The sequence below is a fragment of the Gavialis gangeticus genome, unplaced genomic scaffold (assembly GCF_001723915.1).
Source record: "Gavialis gangeticus isolate Ggan-Ray unplaced genomic scaffold, GavGan_comp1, whole genome shotgun sequence".
NCBI lineage: Eukaryota > Metazoa > Chordata > Crocodylia > Gavialidae > Gavialis > Gavialis gangeticus.
The window spans coordinates 15229290-15249851 of record NW_017729016.1 but is presented as its reverse complement, the minus strand read 5'-3'; the positions used below and the strand labels follow the sequence as shown (position 1 = coordinate 15249851).

Genomic DNA, 20562 nt, shown 5'->3' with positions numbered 1-20562 from the left:
GGGCTCACTTAGCCAGGCAAGAAATTTTGCATGTGCTCAAATAGAGACCGAGGGCAGAAAATCTGCCCCCAAATTCTCTTGCCCTTGTCAAATGGGTCAGGTTGGGTTCCAATCTGGGGTGCTCCCACCCCACCCTTGCTCTACTGCACCCTTTTCCAGCCTGTACTTCAACGTGATGCTCCACGTTCTCTGCCGAGCCTGCCTGGACCCGTGCTCGAAGTAAGCTTTTTCATGGAGGTTTGATGTAAAAAACATTTTATAGGGTTCCTTCTCCCCTCTCCCCCCAGCCACACTGGTGCTATCCAGGCTGAAACCAGGGGTAAGACTCAGGAGAATAGTCTTTTCTCATGGGATTTCCAGTCCTACCTGGAGCAGGAAGTAGAGGACAGCACCAGAACCTATTTTGCAGAGAAATCCAGGTCAATTTTTGGGTCACTGCAGAAGGCCATACTTGTCCCCGGTATCCATAGTGCTCAATGGAGTAACTCAGGGACTGAGGTCCATGCCTGGCATTTTCCAAGCGGAAGCTCTGAGCCTCCCACAGCTGGCTCTGGTTGAGAATCACTGGCCACTAAATCTATTATTTGAGAATCACCAGGTTTATAGTGTAACTGAGTCTCTTAAGTGTCAGCTTAAAAATAAATAGACAAATAAGAATCCAGTCTATTTGGTACTGTGAAAATCTATTGTCACTGAAACTCTTCCTGTCTAATTTAAGCAAAGCTGTCTCTTGTATTAAAGACCTGTACTATGGCAGGAATACTTTTGGCTCTTACTAAATAATAGTTTCCTGGGAGCAGGGGCCCAGTTAGTATTTAACATATGCTAAATCACATCAAAACAAGTAACAGTGTTCTGTTGCCATTAGTACTCAAAAAACCCATCCCGGCTCCATAACTTGTTTTATATTTCTATTTTTCAAGAAGTAAAATCATTTAAAGGCACAAAATGTTGGAGAACTTGAAAAAACCTGTATCAACAAGACCTGGTGCAGTGACATGGTGATATAAGCATAGAATCGTAGAAAAATGGGGCTGGAAGTGGCCTCAGGACCTAATCTGGTTCCTTGCCCAAGGCTGGATCATCCCTGTCTAAACTCTGGTCCAGTTTTTCTACCCTCCTCCTCTTACAAGTTTCCAGTAATGGAGACTCCACAACCTCTCTATGTAAGCTGCTCCAGTGTTTAACCACTCGCACGTCACAAGCCCTTTGTACCTTCCGACCTGTGTTTCCCTTGCTAAGACCATTGCTCCTTGTTATATATTCCATGGCCACCCTTTAGGTATTTGAAGACTGTTGTCAAATTGCCCATAAACCATCTCTTCAGAATAGATAATCCCAGTCCTTCTGACCTTTCCTGGTAAACTGGGTTTCCTAAACCTCTAATCATTTCTCTTGCTCTCTCTGCCAAACTCTTTCCAAGTTGTCTACATATTTCTTGAAGCAGGGGCCTGGACTGGATGCAATAGTCCCGGTGAACTGTGGGCTGCTCAAGCAGCTCATGGGCTCAGTCTTGAAATGAACCCGGCTGCCCTTCTTTCTTGAATGAAGAAGAGACAAAGGGCAAAACAAGCCAAATATTTGTTGGCTTCTGGGGTTACAGGGCTGGTAAAATCCCGGCAAGTAGGTCAGGGTGCGAGCAGTAGGAGGGCTGAGTAGTTTGGAGTGTAAAGGTATCAAAGCTTCATGGCAGGGGTGCTGTATTAGAGTGACTGCTGCTGGCTGTGCTAATGAGGACTGTGAGACAGAGCATCAGAAAACAGCTCAGGGAAGAGATGTAAATCACATTTCCTCCCTGCAACAAGCCTGACTCAGCAGATCCATCTGCAGCAGCAAGGCTGGGGTTTGCTGTTTTTTAGTTCAGATGCTTGTTGAAAAATATTTACATGATTTACCAAGTTGCGGTTAGTACTGGACTGGAAAACCCATTGTCAGCACCTCCTGATCTGACTGTTTTCAAACTCTCCTTGAAGTGGGGAGTGTGCAAAGTGGCCACCAACTTGAGCTGTGATCGTTACGTTGGAGAGCGATTCCATCCATGGGCCTTGGCAGCAGGGGACAAGTCAGTCCTGCCCACCTCGTGTCTGCTTGGCCCTGCCGTCTCCCCCTCATTGGGCCTGCGATGCCATCTCTGGACCTGCTGCAGCCACCACTGGGCACGCCGCTGTTGCAGCTGCTGGCCCTATGGATCTGGCTTGGGAGATCAGTAGGTTCATGTGGACCCATCCCACAGTCCAGATCTGGCTTGGGGCCCAGAGTGAGTTTGACACGTCTGATCTAATCCAGGTGCCCTGCATGAAAGTGGCACGCGTCGCGCATTCATAATAACTATAGCTACGTCCATCATCCCTGGACTATCTAACAAAGTAATTTGCACATTGAGAAGGGGATTTTGAAACCGTCATAAAATACAGACTGACTTTCCCTATGCCTGAAGAAGGGTGCTCGTGCCTGAAAGCTTGTAAAGAACAATTTTTCCAACTATTCAGTTGGTCTAATAAAAGATGTCACATTTACCCACAGACTCGTGCCAGAGCTGGAGTTGGGAATTTTTGTCATTGGCTTCAGCAGGGCTTGGAAGACACCCTGGATCCATAGAGCTGGATCCGTCTGCAGGGCAGGATCGCACTCATTTTCAACAGTATCCCAGAAAGTGAAGGCATGTGACCGTGCATCCGCGTGTGACACGCACATCGCTGTTGCAGTGTAGTGCATTGAATGCATCTAGATCCGGCTGCTGTTCGTAGGAACATGCAGTTTGAGCTGATGCCTTGGGCAGCCGCAAAACTGGCAGATGGAGAGGAAAGATTGTGCTGGTTAACAAGTTATCTGTGCCCGGGGCAGAGCCGGAGTTTTGATTATAATTGTGATGAATAGATAGATGATGGAGAGCTGCTCCGCAGCCGCAACAGATGTGCCGAAGACATTTGGGCTTCTTTTCAAAGTAAACAGGGGAGCCTGGGCTCTCTAGGAAGATGCTTGCTGGGATTTAGCCTTGGAAATCTGCTCACTGGGGCAGGGGGGGAGGTCTCTGTCTCGGTGGTAGTGCTCTGGAGTTAGGGGTCCGAGGCCCGGTGAAGGCCGCCTGAATCGTTTCCATTGAATCTAGTGATCTGTGGATCATGCACTGAGGGGAGGGAGTGCTAAGCCTAACTAGTCGTGATCTACGTGAGCAGCTATTCTGGTCTGAATTTTATTTACAGACGTGGCTATAAGACAATTTGTCTAAAGCTATTCATGGCTTGGAGAATGTGTTGGATGATTCCCAAGACTGTGGTTTTGAACAGGGCCACGCTTCACAGAACCTAAGCTGCTAAATGTCTCCCCCAGCACCAGATTGTCAGCACTGGCTTGGGGCTTTGCAGCGCTTTGGAACCGAACGTGCCATTTGCAGGGCAGCAGAGACCAGCGTTGCTCAGCTGTGGACATGCTGAGGAACCCAATTTTATGATGTCCTTTACTAAATCTTTAGGGGCCTGTCTTCTCCCTGATATGAGAGAAGAAGGGTTTCCCGGTCATCGTTTGGGTAAATCCCCTCTGTGTCAAAAGATCATTGGGTTCAGAAAAGCCAATAAAATGTCTGGCATCATTAAAAAAGGAATAGAAAACAACATGGCATTATACAAATCCACGGTGCGCCCACATCTTGAACGCTGTGTGACAGTCCAGTCTCCTTGTCTCAAAAAGTTTGTAGTAGAATTAGAAAAGGTACAGAGAAGGGCAACCAAAATGATCAAGCTATAGAGCAGTTGCCATACAAAGGGAGAATAAAAAGGCTAGGACTCTTTGGTTTGGAAAGGAGAGGGATGAGTGTGAAGATGATAGAGGTCTGTAAAATCATGAAGCTAGTGAACCAAGTGAACAGGGAACTGTTGTTCACCAAGTCCCAGAATACTACATCTAGAGGGCCCTGCTAGGAGACAGGTTTAAAACTAACAAGAGAAAGTACTTTATTATGCAACTCATAGTTCACCCGTAGACTACATTGCTATGGGAGGTGGTGGAGGCAGATAGCATAGCCAGGCCGAAAAGGGACTGGATAAATTCATGGATGATAAATCTATTAATAGCTGTTGAACAAAATGGTTGGAGACGTTTCCTCTGGAATCTCACCCAATAACGGTGGATGCTCGGGAGGGCAGTGGGTAGAGGACAGGTCACTCTAGATCGGGGCGGGCTGTTACTTCAGGTGAAGGGCTGCTGAGTTTTGGCAGGCCATCAAGGGCCACATGACAGACAGCCAGGAGCAGATAAATATTAATTTTCTGAATTTTTTAGGGGCCCCGTGGGCCGGATAGAATGGCTTGGCTGGCCACATCTGGCCCACAGGGCGCATTTTGCCCACCCCTGCTCTAGATGTATCCGGCTCTCCATCTGGCATCCGCTTCTTCCACTGTTGGTGATGGGATAATGGGATAGGTCAGTGGTCTCCAGCCTTTTTAAGTAGGAGATTATCTTTGGCATTTAAAAACAAGATCTACCATGTGCTGCTGACCCCCCTCGCCCCCCGGTCCAGCAGGTAAGTCTGTGGGGAGAGAAGGTGGGGCGGGCAGATCGAGGCAGAGGGAGAAAAAGTTATTTGAGGGTGCGCCTCCCCAGCAAGTAAGTCCCACCCAGCTGGGGTCCCACTCAACTTACCCCTGCTCCTGCCTCTGTGGCACAGTCCCTCACCGTGGGGGCCTCAATCTAGCCCCTACCCCTTCCCTCCCCCATGGACTGGCCTGCTGGGCTGGGGTGCATGTATGCATGCACACAGGCACTCAGCCCCCCACCCCAGCCTCGTATTGACTGTAAGAGGCTCCGGGATCTATCTCAAGAGACTCCGAGATCTACCAGATCAAGATCCACTGGTTGGTGACCACTGGGCTAGGTGGGCCATTGGTCTGGCCAAGTCTGGCACTTCTTATGTTCTTGTGTTCCAAGTAAAAGTAGGGCAGTACTTGATACCAGCTCTGAATCTGGCCCAAAAAGACCCAGGTCCTTTGGTTTCTATGGGGCTGCACCCTCTTTTGTCAGTGAGGTTTTGTTGCACTCTGCTTAAGAATAATCATAGGTGTGTTCAGGTCTATGGATGGGCCAGTGGTTGGAGGTGTGTTGGCAGGGAGGAACAAGAAAGGACCCAAGCAGAAGGCAGAAAATGAGTTCAGGCAGGAACTTCGGCTATCTTGGCCACATCTGTACAGCTTGTTTGTTGCTGTTGATAATTGAGCCATGGGGTTGTTAATGAAAACCAGGCAAACTTCAGTTGCAGTTCAACAATAATTTTAAGGGCATGTTAGGGAATTGGGGAGTTGAGGTCAGACATGCTGTGGGGGTTGGGAATTGTGTCCCTCTTGTGGCTGTTTGCATTTATAATACAATCTGCTGCTACTAAGGAAGGAGCTCTCTTTTAGCTCCAGGCCTGTCATTGTGATGCTGAAAGTCCTGAGGTCGAGCCCTGCTGTGGCAGCTGGGTATATACAGCTATGGCTTGTTCCACTTGTTTGCCATCCTGTTAATAAGTAAGTGCATGGTTGGCTTCAGACCTTTCTGTCCCCCTGCAATGAGGACGATTGTGATCAGATTCAGCTGAGACTGTGCTAGGATTTCAGAAAAACAGCCCTGGGTTATTATTGTCCATCTGTCCCATGGTTTGACCAAACTAGCCATGTCCCATGTGCTCGGTGCTGTACAAACACAGAACGCAAAAAGCTTCTGGAAATCTCTCCGTGGAAAAAGAAAAACAGCAGAATCTCTGCTTCTTAGTATTTCAGTGTCCTTCTGCTGCGTTTGTGGCACTAATGCTGCACTGTGAGAGCCCAGCATGAAAGTAGCTGTGAAGGCTCCAGCCTAGCTTCTAGAACAGCCACTAAGCTGACAGCGTCAACAGTGAAAAGCCAGTAGGTTCCTAAGCATCTTTCCCTTTGAATTGCCTCCTGTGGTTAGTCATACAAATAAGAAGTGTTTTTTGAAAATGTAATGTGGTAGTTACAGCATTGTTCATAGATGAGGAGATCATGGGCTGTACCACATTCTCCATATGTGGCACTGGGGAAGCCGCACATTGTTCTTGATTCAACCAGGCAAAGCAGTTGAGCACATAATTCTGTTCATCCCTATTAAGCAAAATCGATAGGATTTAAGCACATGTTTAAAGTGAATCGCATGCCAAAGTGTTTTGCTGGATTAAACTTTTAAGCTTGGTGTTGCCTCAGTTTCCTGTTTGGCTAAAAAGGATAATTCAATTTCCCTTTTTCCACCTCTTGTCCATCTTTTCCTAGTTAGAGCATATGCTGCTTGGGGGAGGGGGACGACTCTGTCTTCAATATGTTAGTACCTAGCATAAGTACTAATTGCCCGTCGGGGCGGGCAGTTATTTTGGGCAGAGGGCCACTTGCCAAGTTTTGGCAAGCTGTCAAGGGCTGTATTTCCCTTTCCAGTGCAGGGAAGCAGGAACAGCCCCATGGTCCCAGGCCAGAAGCCTCTGCTAGGCAGGGCCTTGCTGCTGGGTCCTGCTGCTGGCTTCCCCTGGATCCTACTGCCCCTGGCTCTTGTCATCTATGACAGGCAGCCAGGAGCAAATAAATATTAAATTTACTGAATTTTTTAGAGGCCCCATGGGCTAGAGAATGGCTGGCAGGCCAGATCCAGCCCCCAGGCCATATTTTGCCCACCCCTGAAGTAGGCCCTAGTTTCAGCCTTTAAATGCTGCCGTTATGCAATTTGTTCTTTAGTTGTTAATCTTGAGTGTGCATATTCTTGTCTCCCCAGGAATATCAGACCTCAGGTGCATTCATTATTGAACTTTTATCAACTTTACATTTAAAAAAATGAAAGTGAAGGTCAGAATGCAATTTGGAGGTATCACATGTTGTTGTTATAAGAGGTTGCGTTGAGATGAGGAAAAAGGAAAAAAAAAAAAAGGAAAGTTGTTTACTATGGACATGAGCCTCTGCAGAGTGGAAAGTAATGTAGCTTCAGCCAGAGGTGTTCAAGTGGCCAGGATCTCCCAAATGAGAATTTGCAGATGCCAGTCAAGGAAGAAAAATTTGATTTCCCAGCGAAATCAGATACTGTGCAGCATTTCTCAGCAGTACAAGCACAAGACTTCCAGTAAAGGAATTCTCCTTAAGAGAGGACTTCAGCTTCTGCTTTCCCACAGATCCAAGGTAATCACCTTCTAGTGATTAATTTGTGTCTAATCTTCAATATGTAAACAGTTGCTCAATAATGAAGTTACCCGGGAAGCTGCACCATATTGATAGGCCCTTTACAAAGGGAATTGATAGAAGGGTGGATGTGACTGAGCCTCAGTAGGATGACTGTAGGGGAGATCTCTGCAATGATCAGAAGAGGACTGGGAACACGAAGCTTTCTGCCCATGCTCCCTCCCCGCCCCACATTCTGCGGGGTTGAGGGCTGGCTGAGAGGTTTGCATTTCCTGGCATGCTCTGGAAGGGAAGCGTTTCTTAGGGACCCCATCAGAAGCTCTGACCATTGCTGGGCTGCTCCCGTACGGTGCACAGTAGAAGAGAAAGTGGAAGAGAAACCCCTGTCCTTCCTTGCCTGTCTCCATTGTGCAGATCCCAGGTACCTGTTCTCACTCCGGAGAGCCAAGGCACAGCAGCTGCATTGACACTAAATGCTGGACCCTTGGGAAGCAGGGAATGTCTGATATGGGGCCCGAGTGAGCTTCCCCAGCCCCAGGCCTGCAAACACCTGCTGCACTCTCCTCCTCCTGGGGTCAGGGGCACAAGCACCACGATTCTAGCTGTTTGCTACACAGATAAGCAGGGCCCTCTTTCCCCTCACCTTGAGTATCCATGCAAGACATACTAATGAGTGCATCCGCCCCTTCCACTAGCTTCCCTTCTAATTGCTGATCCATACAATGCAGCCTGCAGAGTAACTCGAACGGCTCCTACCTGTCATCTCAGTGGTGGCTTCACTTCATTTCACACCTCTGCACCTTGCCATATGTTCCTTATGTGTATTAGATAGGCCCAATAAATGAAGGCACAATATGATGCCATCCACAACCTTCCGGGAATATTAATGAATAGATTAATTTCTTTGTTACCTGAGAGTTGCTCCAGAGGGAACTGTAACATGATTAGAGAAACCAGTTAAAAACAGCTTAAAAAACTGGATTAGATGCCATGTTCTCTTATTATATTCCCTTTAGCTGACAACTCTTTGAAAGGAGAGGGTCTGGATTACACTGAGAAACATCAGAAATGATGGGAGTGTTTTCTGACTGTTAGGTTTAGTGGTGTCATGAACAACTTTAATCAGATTTAAATGGTGGCAAACATCACAGGCTTAACAGATTATAGCTTTATTATTGGAGCTTTGCCGAGGAGCAATTTGGCTTTTCAGCTCAGAGCCTGCAATGCAGGTATATTTGTCATGACTTTAACAGGCCTCTCCATCCCAGCGGCTGACCTTGTGTTTAAATGCACCACACGTGCTCTCAGAAAAGGTCCAGGGCTCTTCAAGCTGAGGCAAGGACTCGGGTGTTTTGCTAAGCTCTGGCTGATGTTTTTCTGGAGAGATGCTGTATTTGGCTCCATTTCACACATTGATTTCCAACAGATGGGTTAGCTGAAACACTGCACATTTTTTCACTTCAAAGGGCTTTGTTGTTTAAGAGGCAGCAAAATAACACAGCGTTTTTGCAATGATTTCTAGAGATGTAGGGGTTTTTTTTTTAAATTCCTTTCTACATACTTGGCCCAACCCCCAGGGTCAGCCCAGATCTAAGAGCTGTCTTTGTCTGTTGTTGATTGAATGGGTGGCTGGTTTTTTGTCTTTCCTGAAGTACTCTGCTAGGAAGAGCTGTTTGTACCTTTCTCTGCCTCAGTCACAGAGCGTGTGTAATACTGTCCAGCGGTTCTGGAGCTCACAGTGACAATGGAGATGATGTCCTTGTCCCCAGGGCCCTGACACTGCCTGCAAGCTGGGTTTCTTAGTGGCTGTGTGTGTTGTGGGAGACGATAACTTGCATCTGCATGGACAGGAGGAACCCACGCACACATGCAGGCACAAATTAGGAGTGGAGTGAGTTGGCAGTCTCTCAGTTAAACACTGACCGTGGAAAACGAAGGACCATCCCGAGTAGAAGGGAGGGTGAGTAGAAGTCGGGAAAGCTCCCTCCCCACTCCTTGGGCTGGTGATTCTCAGCCAGGGTGCCCTGGGGATCCATTCAAGGGTGTCGCAGGGTGCTGCACAGTTAGCACTGTTAGGTTTGCAAACATGATTCATAAGGGAAACCCAGAGATTTCAAATAGAAATCCACAGTTGTGGGCTTCCAGAGTTCTTTGCAAATGAAAAGCTGCTCTATTATTTTTGTGTAGGCAAAAAAAGAGTGAAAACAAAAAGGTGGCATTTTCCAAGGGGTGCCTTGAATCTATCTAGAGACGCCTCAAGTCTAAAAAGGCTTGAGAAGCATTGGACTAGGCAGTGCATACCGCAGAGCTTTCAGTTTGCGGGAGGGTTGGGGAGGCATGGCCCTTTTCCCTTCTTAACACCATGGCAATTCTTTTCCGATGTCTTTGATCCAGAAAATAATCCCTGCTTTTCTATACACACCCACTCCCCCTTCCCCGCCATTGGATATTTCAGCTGAAACCACAGAGGAGCTGTTTCTGGCAGCTGCAGTACTGGGCTGGGAACATTAATGACGATGTTATCTCTTGGAAGGCCACTGAGATGTCCATAATGTGGCATCTCAATCACCTTCCAAGCCCTCTTTTCCTGCATGATTTAGCCATTTAAGTGCTAATTGCCTTTGATTAAGTCAATCATTTGCAGAGCAAGTGGGTTAATTGGGTATTGTGGAAGCAATCAATCTAATCAGCAGCTTGCATCCATAGCTGGCCTAAAATGCAGGGGGGACAATAATTGGTTTATGAGCTCCTGGAAAGCAGCAAGAGCAGGCTGGGTGGCAGCAGGAAATTCTTTTCTGCTTAAAGTGGCCATCGGAAAGATAATTTGCATATTAAGAGATTGTTAGGAAAGGACGGATTGGCTTTAGATCCTGGGAATTCTCACATTTGAAATGGGCACATGCAAAAGAAGTTATGTGGTGATAGCCCCTAGAAACCTGGGATGGGGAAGAGCTGGGGTCTGGGGATTTGTCTGCTGGGCTCGTGAGAGCTTGGAAAATGTGAGGAATAGACATTGAGTCTTCAGGGAGAATGATCATGCTCAGTGCCAGATTGACAGCACCCTACACTCTTCACAGTGGAGAGAAGACTTCAGTTTGAACATGCATCCTTCTCAGTCCAGTGCGTTTTGCCGTGGCTATGGAGAGTATAGGGTCACAGGAATCAGAGGAAAGTGTAGCATGGAAAGTATAATAGTGTCACATTCTCCCACAAGCCCCTCCACTAAAAAGGTGTCATGACCATTGGCTATCAAAGATGTCTCTCGTAGAGTCAACTTTCTTAACTGTACAACATCAAATTTGTGTCGCTATTCCAATAAGTACCTGTCTACTGGAGTGGTTTAATGAATCTTGTATGAGCAGTAGAATTTCAGGTTTCTTATAGAAATGGAAATGCAGAAATATAAGCCCTGTTATTTTAGCACTGAATTGACTGGGTTTTTTTGAGCTGCAGACAAAGCTTGTTGTTTGATGACTTAAGAGGAAAGGGAGTCTGTCTGCATGAATGAAGAGCTCAGCCCATGGGACTGGTAGCTCAGATTGCTATTTGGATATACCTACTGAGTAGGAGTTCCCTCCATTTCCATGATCTCTGGTTTGTCTCCCAATTAGATAAGAGGCAAAGGGAACAATGGCAAGAGGTATTTGGGGTTTGCATGAGCAATGGCTTGGTTGCCAAGGTGAGTTTTAAATAGGTCGGGATGCTTCCCCTAACTATAGGGTGATATACATCCCTCTGCCCCAGACAGTCCTGGATTTTGAAAGCTGGTCCCAGCTGGTCAGTGAAAATTTAAATGAGCATCCCAGAATCACAGGGGCGTGGTCCAGCAGGGAGGCAGACTGGAATGACACACCAGGCTACTCTGTCTCCCCACTGGACTGCGTCCATGCCCCTGCCCACCAGCCTCTGTTGCTGAGTTGGGGGTGAGGGGCAGTGTCCTGGATGTCCCAGATTTCCTTATGGTCATCCTGCCTAAATGTAGCCTTTGGTTCCTCATCTGGGCTAGAGCCTCATGAGAATGGGACTCCTGAGACTTCTTGGAGAGAGCCAGCATGAAATTATCACCACAGGAGCCATTCTTCTGTTATCTTTGGAGCTTTTAGTCTTGCATGAAATCAGGCATTGGTGTCACACCAAGACAAAAATATATATATTTGGCATGTTCCCAAGTTACACTGGTTGACTAGAAGTCACTCCTGGTTTATTTAGGGATAAGGGAGATCAGAATAAGGGCCCGTGGGGTTTTTTAGTCATAAGTTTTCTTCTTCCTGGGCACTGTGCCAGCAACCAGAATCATAATTCTAACTTACCATGTACCAAACTCCGTGAAATCATTAAACAGTCCTTATGATGCCCCTTTCAGGTATGGAAGTTCAACATCCCCTTTTTATAGGGACTGAACTTTGGCCGACACAATGACTCAATGAGGCCACAAGGGGAGTCAAAAGAACCGCTGTGGACTTCCTTGCTGAAAATGTCCTGCTTTTGCTCCCACTGCTCCAATCGGATGCAGCTCCACTAGTAAAAGCGAGAGTGTAGATGACACTGCTGGCAACAGCTGATGCTAAAAGTCCTGCATCCTTCTTAGATCAACTCAGTATGACGTGATGCTTAATACACCATCTGGTCTGTTATTTCTCAGTGCTGGGATTCCCATCTTTGCCACCCCCTATAGCAGGACCATGCCCCAGTGGCAGCCTTGATGCTCCCTGGTGGCCTCATGGCTCCAGCCCCACTCCGGGTCCACAAGAACCCTCCCTTCTCTTGCCTGCCATGCCTTGATGGAATTATTTTCTGTTGAACAAGGGAGGCTGCCCCAGGGTCCCTGAGTGATCCCTAGCTTGCTTTGGCTGGTGGATCCCTCCTGTAGCCAGGTTGACCCCCAATTCTGTTCTTCAAACCCTGAGTAGAGCCCCTGTTGGACATGGGGCACCAGTCACCTTAAAGGCTATTCCTGGCCTCCTTCCACCCCTACAGTCACATTCATGCCTCACAGATGTCACTCTGGTGCTAGTTGCTCCCTTGTTATCCTGGCTGTAGACTGGTAGCCTTGGCCCACTGGCACTGGCCTGCACTTGCAGTCTCAGCCTCTCGTTGCCACCCCTGTTGCCCGTTGGGCTTAGACTCTGGCCCTCTCAGTCTCTCGCTGCTCCAGTTTCATGCCTCTGGCCCTGACAGGGCTCAAAACCTGACATGCCCCTCAAGCACTCCTGGTCCCTCCTTTTCCACCCTCTACAGCCCCACCTAGTCCTCCAATATAAATTAGAAAATTAAAAGACAAGCAATTGCTCAAAACACTCAGTGCCTCCCTCTGGGTCGTCATGCTGTGCAGCTGGCCCTGCAATAGGCACTTGTGGCCTATGGGTCCCTGCCTACTCCCCTGCAGCTAGCCCGTAATGTTCAGTCTCTTCCCCTACTTGGGGATATTCCTGTTGCAGCTTCTTCGTTAAAGTAACAGGAGCCCCTAGCTCCCTTTTACACCCGCTATAGCAATATTTTTGGGACAGAAACCTAATGCCACCTGAGTAAGATCATAGGAGCAATGTAGCGACCTCTCACTGTCCATCCTGATGGGTGGAGTGGGGGGGAGGAATCTTTACTGACTCTTGTCTTCTGAATCCAGGAAGCTAATTTCCCCCCCCCACTGTTATTATATACATTGTGATGGACTAAGATGTTGCTCTGGAATGGCTGGAAGATACGTGATGAGGCAGAAGTGTACTTTCTGGCTGGTCATGTAATTATTTGTGATTTACAGTTATATTGCACACTATTTGTTGGTTAAGTCTGTCACAGCTGTTTTTAAAATGTTGCTAATTCATGCCAGAACTGTCTGCAAAAATAAGTGATTGGTTTTCTTTTTGGCAAGCATCTGAAGCTCTGCAGCGAACTTGACGTCTGCAAACAGTGGTAACGTTAGCAACAGCAGAGCGTTGTTTCTAGAGATCGGTCTGAGCTCCTGGCCCGCTGGTCTGGGGAAGGCAGCCTTCCTGCAATAATGCTTTAGGGCTAGTGAATTCGTAGTGACAGTCTTATCTTGCAGGCTGCTGGAGACGGTACTGCACTTTTGGAGACAAGACAATCGTGGTCTCAAAGCCATGCTGCTTGTCCTGTAGCTTAGGGCCGAGGCATACAACTCTTGAATTTCATAGTTTCATAGTTGTTAGGGGTGGAAGGGATCTTACAGATCATCGGGTCCAGCCCCAAATTCTTTGCAAGTGTCATGTTAGTGGGCCAGACAGCATCACCTACTTACACTAGCCCAAATTTGGCCAGATACCTCTAATTAGGAAGCTGTTGCTTAGGTGAAGAAGCCAACAGAGGTAAAACGAAGAGGTTTACTTGTCCAGATCTAGCACCTTCCAGTCTCAAATGATTTCTTTTATGGGAAGCTCTGCTTATTTCTTCTGCGGCCAGTATATTAAAAATCTTCCTGTCCCCAGGGTGTTTCAGACGGACGTTCAAGGCAAAGCTTCTTGCTGACATCCGTAGCTTGCCTGGGGAGCCAGGAGTTCATGTTCAGTTCAAGTAGAGTTTGCTGTTTTTTCCACTCTCTATTATTGATGGGTGCAGACACTACACTGGGGCAGGATAAAAGGAGTATCACCTGAGGACGCAGCCCTGAAGGAAGAAGGAATGAAACAACCCGAGCAACATGCTTATTAAAATCCAGGCTAGGACATCATGGGAATTAATATGTACGGGATGTAGTCTATCTATGCGTACTCAAGGGCTTACTGTGTAAGGTGCAGGACTGGGCCATAGGAAGAAATCATGTCCCATCCTTTGCAGCCATGAAGAACCCATTGGTAGTGTAATGCACCCTGTCAGTCCTTCCAATGGACAGCCCGGAGAAAGAGACTCCCCCTCCGCTGTGGCACAGAGCCCCTGTGGCTGGAGACTGTAGGGCTGGACAGAGTTGGGGAACAGGATGCCCCCCGGTTTTGCAGGAGAGGAGGTTGCTCTGGGGCTGTGGAGGGCTGCCTCTGCAGGGGGGTAGAGTAGCTTCTACTGAGCACTTCCACGGCCTGGTTGCAGCTCCCCCCAAAGCAACAGCAGTAGGCAGGGGAGCTTGTTGTGGGGAGGGAAAAGACTGCAAAGCTTCTACAAGTCACTGATAATGATAACCACCTAAATGCTTATGTGGAGCCCAGCCCTTTGGAGGCATATACACCCTTGCTTGCTGAGAGCCAAGCAACCCAGTGCCCTGGCTTCTTTATCCAAGGCAAAGCGTTTGTCATGTCGGCAACCCTGTGTCCTGTCCAGCATCACCTGGAACTGAGCAAGCTGCAGGTGCGGCTCTGAAGACAAAGAATCCCGTGCCCTCAAAGTGTTGTTGACCTGGATGCTTGCCTTTGCTGCGTCAGGCAGGCATCACTGCATCCTCTCTGCTCCCCTTTTCTTGACAGCTGCGTCCAACCCCCTAACTTCCGCCTCCAGCTCGTCTGTCCTGCAGCTTTCTAACGAGGTGTTATTTTTTCCCAGACGCCAGATGCAATTAAGCGTGGGAGAACTTTGCAAACTGCCAGGTTAATTTAAAGGGCCCAGCAGAAATTGCTTCTGATCAGAGGTGTAACAAGGTCTCCTGGGCAGCCGTGACACATGGGGCAGCAGGGACTTCTGGCTGCTTCCAGGCCACCAGCACGCTTGTGCGGCTGCGGCAGCCGTGGATCTTTTCTGGCCCTCCCCACATTAGTTTACCCTTGTGATGTCTTCTCCAATCCTCTCCATGGGGTTGGTATTTAGCACTGGTTCTCAGGAAGGGCAGACTCTCTGACTACCTGTCCTTGGTTTTTAAAAACCACCTAGAAAAGGTTTGTGAACAAGCTGCCGCGCACTTTGTTATTCAACAGCGCAGTCGACAAGACCAACCCTCAGCAGCAAGGAAATGTTTCTGCCTCGTGGTAAGCAAATCTTGCATTTTATAAACATATCAGCGAGGCATCGTCTGCAGATTGTCTGTCTTCTGTCAGCACCCTCCGAGAAGAAATCCGTTATTCCCAGTCCGATCCATCATGTGCAGTGCGTCGTTAACTGTATACCATTTTCCTTGATAAAATCTGGCAGATACATGCACCTTAATAGGAATCCTTCAAAGCTTCAGTTCCTTGTAAAGATAGGGGAATTCATTCGTACCACCAGGATGATGAGAGTCCTTGGGCAGCAGTCAGTGCGTTTTTGCGCTCACCTTGATGTTCTTGGGTAGTGTGGTTGTGGCCAGGTGGGTAGTTTTCTTAGCCTTTGTATCAGATGGTTAGTCGCTCACCAGAATAGGGAGCAGGATTTTTTTTACCTTGGTCCATTTCTGCTGCTTGATTAAAGTCCCCTCTGGGACTCCCTGTTTCCTTTCATTAAAAAATGAAACAAAAAAAAATGTAGTTTGAATTGCATCTAACGGTATAGATTGCACTCCATCTCTGCTTGCTCAGGTCTCCTTAGGGACAAGAGGTCGGTGCAGGCCATCAGAGAGGAGGGTCCGATGGACCGGAGCAGTCGCTGTTCCAACTCCCGTGTCCACCCGCTTGGTTACACTCTTTGATATTGTTCTTTGATTCTTGCATGCATCTTAGCTTGTCATAGGTGGGCAGCTGGCCGCAGCCACGCTCTGTTCTTGTATAAGCTTGGGGTCACTCCATGGACCATTTATATGGATGTATCATGGAGAACAGAAAACCTGGCGAGGCTGCACGAGGCATAGGCAGTGGATGCTGTTGGTGAGGGAAGCGAGGGAGGAGGATTTGGGCTGTAAACAGTGAAGAGGGGGAGTTGCTGAGCCAGGCGAGCCGCCCCCAAAAGACTCCTGGTGCTGCACGGCTGCAAGGCGCGGTGGAGGCCTGTGGACTGTCTGCCCGGCAGCAGGATAATGTATCCATGGAGCAGTGCCAGGGGACTTGTGGTCCTGGAAGCTATTTAGGTTTATCTGAACTGAGAAAATGATTGTCGGGTACTGTGCACGTGCAGAGTAGCTGTGTCGAGGCGGTTGTGCGCAGACTGTACTAACTTAAAGTGGTAGAAGTGTAAATAATGGATTATAGGATGTCCCCAGAGGCTGGTGGAAATGCAAGTTCTCTTTCTTGGGTGGCAGCGCATGTCGAGATGTATAAGCAGCCAAGGAGGTTGCAGCGGGGGAGTGGGGGGAAGAATGAGGCACGGGCATTTTTAACTGACCCCCCCCACACACGCTGTATCTGACCCATATGGGATGGAAAAGAAAGTGCTGCAGACAGCTTTAAATATTTCCATTGCTTACATCTGTATCAAGTTATCAGCCCATTTACAACCTCGCATTCCAGTGGTCTGATGGGTTTTTTTAGATTTACGATGTGCGCTATAGTTAACATTCAACATTAGTAACGGTGGAGTGGTTAAGGTTGCATTTATTTATGCCTAACATGGACGGCTTTGGGTAACCCTTCGGAGAGAGCCGGCTTCGAGTTCTGGGGAAAGCATTTGGTTTTAATTTTTATAAATCCAGACAGAGTAAATAGTACTAATGTAGGGACTATAAACAATGGTATATTTAGCTCTACCAGCACTTACGGGTTTTGTCTTTAACCTTAGCAGTAACATATTCTGTTGCCTTTATAAAACTGTCTGCCATTAACCTCTCATTCACCTAGAAGCTTTTTACGCAGCTCGTACTTACAAAGCTATTTTTTTTCTGAGATGTAAGTACATTTTACACGGGGGAGTGGGCATTTAGCACGACGCTCACTAGTCGAGGTTTCTGAGACGCAGGCTGAAGAAGGAGTTTCTATAAATTGCTGTTTCATAACATACGTATAAATGACAGGCTGCCTGCTGATGCCACAGCTACTTTGCATATCAAGAAAGAGCTTAGTTATTTAGTTACAAGTTAAAAGGCATTTAATTTCTCGCTTTAAAAATCACATCTATAGAGAGTCGATGACAAAACCTAAATGGAGCAGAGAAGAGAAATTGAGAGGGAGAGATCTCAATGGGGCTTTTTGTATAATTAACATCTCAAATATATTGAAGATCATTATCAAACAGCTCAGTCAATATTTACAGAGATTGTTCTGCAGATGCCTTGTGGTGTGTTTTTTTTTTAATGCACTGCAGAATAAGGGCAGTGCTTTAACACATCTGTGCTGAGATAAGCGTCACATTCTGGCTACGAAGGCACTGGAAAAGAGCATGAGTGTGTTTAGCTGCAGATAGTTGGGCTGTCTGGGAATTTGCGGTGGGGATTAAAAACAGCATTTTTCTGATTTTCAGTTTTTAATAATAATCTCAAAAACTATTCCAAGGGGCAAATCCCGTCCTAGCAAAAGTGGGGCTGGGGAAATTCCCCGGGTCCAGGGCAGCTCAAGTGGTGAAATCTCCTCTGCAGCCTCACCAGAGTGTCTCAGAATTGCATGAAACAACCCAAGGAGGGGGAAGGTAGTCAGTTCTCTGCAATTTGGGCAGGTTCTGCTCCCAAGCCTGTAGAAGTCAATGGAAAAATGATATAAATGATTTCCCACATTTAAAAAAATGCATTTAAAAAGACTTCCATTGATTTCAGAGAGTTTTGCATCTTCCCTGTCTGAGCAGATGGCCAGAGGGCTATGTGCTTGGTGTTTTCTGTGATCCGGACAAATATCCCCCGGGATCCGGACCCATCCCCACCTGGTTCTTTGGTACCGTCAGCTCCGCTTCCCTGATTCAGACTCCAAAAATGAGTAGGATACCTGGGATGAGATGCTGTGGCGGGACGTGTGTTTGGAACAACTGCTGGCCAACTCAGCGTCTCCACGAATAGCCGTCTTTGAAGCACAAGGTCCAAAATAAGGAGAGAGAGAGAGAACGGGGTGAGGCAGGCATCTGGCAGGAAAGGCCACGCCATGGCCTGTCTGCTCCGTGTCTAGGAGAGATCAGGCAGGTGTTCACCTGTTCAGCTCTGCCCTTCCTTGAAGTCTTTTTGGTCTTGATTCTCTGTTGTGTCTTTTGGTTGCAGGTTACAGAGAAGGATTTCTATGGAAGAGAGGACGCGACAACGGGCAGTTCCTAAGCAGAAAATTTGTCTTATCGGAACGGGAAGGCGCCCTGAAATACTTCAACAAAAACGATGTAAGTGTCTGGGGCCAGTGCCTGGTCACGGGAGGTTTGGGCCGTGTGGGTGTATCTCCATGGCACTGATGTCTGATGAACACCGAGTCATTTATTCCTCCATTGTGCAAGGAGCAAAAAGCCAATTGGACAGAGCGCTGCAGCGACCTGCTCTCCTCATCGTTGGGTGTTGAGGGCAAGCGAAGTTTTTTTCTTGACTCCAGCAAGAAAAATGACAAGGCTCTCTACGATGAACTCTTGAGGACGCACCGTGACACTGCTGTGGGCCCGGGTGGTTATTTGGCCTGTGCAAGTCAGCAGCGATCTGATCCAGCTTCAGATCCGGCTGCTTCGGATGGCCGCAATCTGATCTGGAGCTCCGGATTGAGTTTCTGCCTCGGTCTGGCTGAAGCGGCTCCAAAGCTAAGGAGCCGCCTTGGAGATCTGGCTATCGGGTATAATGGAGAATCAATGCAATATCTATAATGTTGTTGGTTTTTTGTCTGATTTGGATGAAACCTGCAGGGATGGTAGCCTCTGCTGAGAGCATGAAACCTGATAAGTTTCAGGAAGATCAGTGCAGGGGTTTGGGGGGGAACTGTACCCCAAATTCATGAAAGCCAAACTCCTGTCATGGCTGTGTGTTACACCACAGGGGGGTCAAAACTGTAGGGGTTACTGAGGCCACAAAGCCTGCCAAGTTTCAAGGAGATCGGTGCAGGGGTTTGGGGGAACTGCCCCTCAAGCTGCGGACAAGCAAAACTGGTGCCATGGGTGACACTGCGTGTACTAAGGCACAGCAGAGTGACAGCTGCAGGGATGGTGGCCCCTGCTGTGATGCCTGCCAGCTGTGGAGGAGATTGGTGCAGGGGGGTCCTGGGGCCTGTACCCCTAGCTGCTGACAGGCAAAACTCATGCCAAGACCCGGTCTGTCCTGGGGCAGTTGATTGTATTGAGTCTTTCCTCTCCTTAGCCTGGTTCTGTAGGTGCTAATTGCTGCTTGTTAAGTCGTTATGTAGTAGCTAGGTCCTGTATTGAGCTGGTCCCTGAGTCCCTGGTCCCTGAGTGAATCATGATGGATTGATTGGTAACTGGGCACACAGCAGCTTGGCAGCCAGGCCTGCGGCCGCGTCTCTCCTCCACACCCCAGGACAGACACAGTCAGTCCCACAAGCACCCATGGCACCAGTTTTGCTTGTACTCAGCTTGAGGGGCAGTTCCCCCCAAACCCAGCACTGATCTTCTTGAAACTTGGCAGGCTTTGTGGCCTCGGTAAGAGCTACCAGCCCTGCAGTTTTTACCCCGCTATGTTGTAAAGCCTAGACATGACGTGAGTTTTGCTTTCAAGAATTTGGGGTACAGTTCCCCCCAAACCCCTGCACTGATCTTCTTTAAACTTGGCAGGATTCATCCTGTCTGCAGAGTCTACCACCCCTGTAAATTTCATCCAAATCAGACAAAAAAAAAACAACAACAAAGTTATAGATATTTTATTGTTTTCCCATTATACCTTACGGCTGGATCTCCAAGGTGGCTCCGAAGCGCTTCGGGAAGCCGAATGAGACAGCGCGTCAACCCGGATGTGCTGCCTCGGATCCCAAAGCGTCCAAAGCTTCTCCGGATCCGAAGCTCTGTCCGAAGCCTGGCACAGCCCTAGTGGTTATAGGGGCATTTGAAAGCCTCTGACCGCTGTGGTCCTGGATTTGTAAAGTCCAAGACTCCAGAAGGGCAGGCAGTGGCGCATGCCTGTCTGTGTCCTTGGCTGCTCTATGTTCATTAAACAACAGGGCAAGCAGTCAGAGAGGAAAATGTATCAGGTTTTTATATTTCTTTGTCAGGCTAGGAAATATTAGTCTTCTGCTCAAAACCAGATCTCATCTATTGTAAGTGAAATAGGAAGCCATTCAACGAAAATGACATGGGTGATGAATGGAGGGAAGCTTTGTCATCATGCACTCATATGACTGAGAAAACCGAGGTGCTTTTCTGGACTTTTTATTTCCTTTAAACCCCACAGAGTCTGGTTGTCCTTGTGAATGTCCGATGCTTCTTGGGCTCCAGTCAGTTGGGTAAAGGGGTTGATTTGCTACCTTTCCCTTTGCCCGGCCTTGGCACGATGCTATACACACATCTGCTCTGGGCCAGATTCTCTTCCGTCTATTAGGTGTATAAGTGGCTTAAGGCAGCATTTTTCAACCCATGGGTCGCAACCCAAAAATGGGTCACAAGAATATATGAAAGGGTCGTGAACAAAATTAAAAAGTGGAAAAACGCAGGAAGCCGTGGCTTTTCCTTTGCAGGCTGGCAGAGCTCCAGCCAGCCAGGGGCTGCTTGGGCCCTCCCCTGCCCCACACACATGGGG

At 47.9% G+C, this 20562-nt stretch overlaps 1 protein-coding gene across 2 annotated transcripts in view; it reads left to right on the top strand.

Moving 5' to 3' along the window:
- The window catches only part of ADAP1 (ArfGAP with dual PH domains 1), a 114391-nt gene that overhangs the window by 66109 nt on the left and 27720 nt on the right, over positions 1-20562 (top strand). For both annotated transcript variants that reach the window (XM_019512912.1, XM_019512911.1), the window contains one exon: positions 18109-18221. In XM_019512912.1, coding sequence (XP_019368457.1) covers positions 18109-18221 — 113 coding nt within the window. The remainder of the gene's footprint in view (positions 1-18108; positions 18222-20562) is intronic.